General features: G+C 40.1%; 1 protein-coding gene across 1 annotated transcript; it reads left to right on the forward strand.

Annotated features, from left to right (window-relative positions):
* The first annotated feature begins 814 nt into the window (after nucleotides 1-814).
* On the forward strand, nucleotides 815-1,261 carry LOC140180023 (uncharacterized). The gene has a single exon (XM_072220406.1). It carries the CDS (start codon nucleotides 815-817, stop codon nucleotides 1,259-1,261), a length of 447 nt encoding a protein of 148 aa, XP_072076507.1.
* The last annotated feature ends 946 nt before the right edge of the window (nucleotides 1,262-2,207 follow it).

Raw genomic sequence — 2,207 nt, forward strand, 5'->3', positions numbered from 1 at the left:
CAAAAATGAAGTCTCATTGTGATGAATTACAAGCTTTCTACAAGGCTTGTCAAGAAACAAAAGAAAGTACGCAAATATGTAATGTTCACAATTGGTAACAACCTATCGTAGAGTACCTCGATGCTGGAGTTTTGCCTTAAAAAAAATAAAAGCTGAGAGATTGAAAAAGAAATCAAAACACTACTTGCAGAAAGGTGAGTTGTTCAAAAAGAGCTTCACCGGGGAGATGCTAAAATGCGTTCGAGATGAGGAAAAAGACGAAGTCTTGGAAGAAGTCCATCAAGGAGTATGTGGAAGACACCAAAGAGGAAGGGCGTTGTGGTATGAACTAATTGGGATCGGCTATTATTGGCCAAAAATGAAGGAAGATTCAATCAAGTGGGCCAGGAGGTATTCGCGATGCCAAAAGCATGCAAACTTGATACATGCACCAAGTGTGTAGAAGAACAGCCTCAAAACACCATACCCATTCCATACATGGGCGGTAGATTTTATGGGACTGATCAACCCCCCATCAATGGGAAAGAAATGGATCCTAGTTGCAATAGAAAGTTTTACCAAGTGGGTGGAAGCTGTGGCCGTTAGAGAAGCAAATGCTGAAGCAGTAGTGAGATTTATCAAGGAAAATATAATATGTAGGTTCGGGCTACCAAGTGTTCTAGTGTTCGACAATGGAACCCACTTTGTTAACCAAAGAGTGTGAGGTGTTCTTGAATAGTACCAAATCAAACATCACAAGTGTTCCCCCTACTACCTGCAAGGCAATGGTCAGGCAGAGGCTACTAACAAGAGCTTTTTGAAAATACTCACAAAGATGGTGACCGACGCTCATAAAGATTGGAGTAAATACCTACCACTTGCTCTTTGGGCTTACAGAATAACCAGGCATGGAACAACCGGAGTAACACCCTTCTCGTTGGTTTATGGGGTTGAAGCTGTACTGCCAGCAGAGATTGAAGTACCCATCGCCAGGATGTTGTTAGATGAAGCACGGGATTGTGAAGCTGAGTTGCAAGAGTTGAAAGGAAAAAGAGAAGTTGTGGGAAGGAAGATGGAAGAATACCATCGAAGACTAGCATTAGCTTATGACAAGCATGTTCGGCCCAAGGTGTTCCTAGAGGGTGATCTGGTACTAAAATCAATAGACGCAGTAATGAGGAAGATGTCTTTGCCAAAATGGACTTTCAAATGGGAGGGTCCTAACATTGTTTCTGAAGTACACCCCCAATGGACACTGCATCCTGTTGGACCCAGATCATGAAACAACCACTGGCCCCATCAATTTCAAGTATGTCAATAAGTACTATGCTTAATTTTAGTTCTAGGGGTTAGATTTCAACTCCAAAGGGCTTCTTTATTAAGAGCCAATGTTTATGTTATATTATTCTGCAAGCATCCTGCAATGCATGAAAAAACTGCATTAGCAATCATACACTCAAAAGTTATGAATGATGCATCTTAAGAAATTTGCAGTACAAAATATTTCTGAAAAGTGAAGTTCCCCACCCTCCAAGTTCCTAAAAAAGAGAGAGCATAAATAGGGTAAGAGAGATCTGGGTACCTTCATTTTCTTTGCCTAAAAAAAGAGGAAAAAAAATAGCAGTAGATAATCCTGCTCTTCTTAGAATCATATCCTCCCCCTTGCAAAAAAAAATGTGTGTATCCAAAATAAAATGATCACACAAGCAGGTAAAACCCCTGGAGGAGTATGCATATTATATTAAAAAAAAAGGGAAACATAACACCCAAAAAGAGGTGTACAATAAAAGTCATAGAAGTAGCAGGACAACAAAAATACTTTGTCAAAGCATTACATATTTTACAAAATGAAGTGCTGAAAAACTATCACAGCCACAAAATATCACTGTAAAAAATCACAGAAGAAGCAGCCTCCTTATGCTTGGCCAATTGCTCTCGCTCCAGGCTGACGCTGGCTAACCTAGCCTTCATGGTGTTCAATTCAGATGTAAGCTTGTCAACCTTTTCTTGAAGAGCAGAAACATCAGAAGAGAGAACGTGATACTCTTTAGACAACAATTCTTCTCTAGCAAGATCAGAGACCCCAGGTGGAGGCTCCAGTTTAGCAGAAAGATTCTCAAGCCAACGACCACTAAATTTAAATAACTTAAGGTTATTTAGATGATTTTCTACCATATTTCGATGAGTACCCCACAAGTTTGCAAGGGAGTGCGAAGTAAAGAAATCCT

This window comes from Arachis hypogaea, chromosome 16 (assembly GCF_003086295.3).
Source record: "Arachis hypogaea cultivar Tifrunner chromosome 16, arahy.Tifrunner.gnm2.J5K5, whole genome shotgun sequence".
Taxonomy (NCBI): Eukaryota; Viridiplantae; Streptophyta; class Magnoliopsida; order Fabales; family Fabaceae; genus Arachis; species Arachis hypogaea.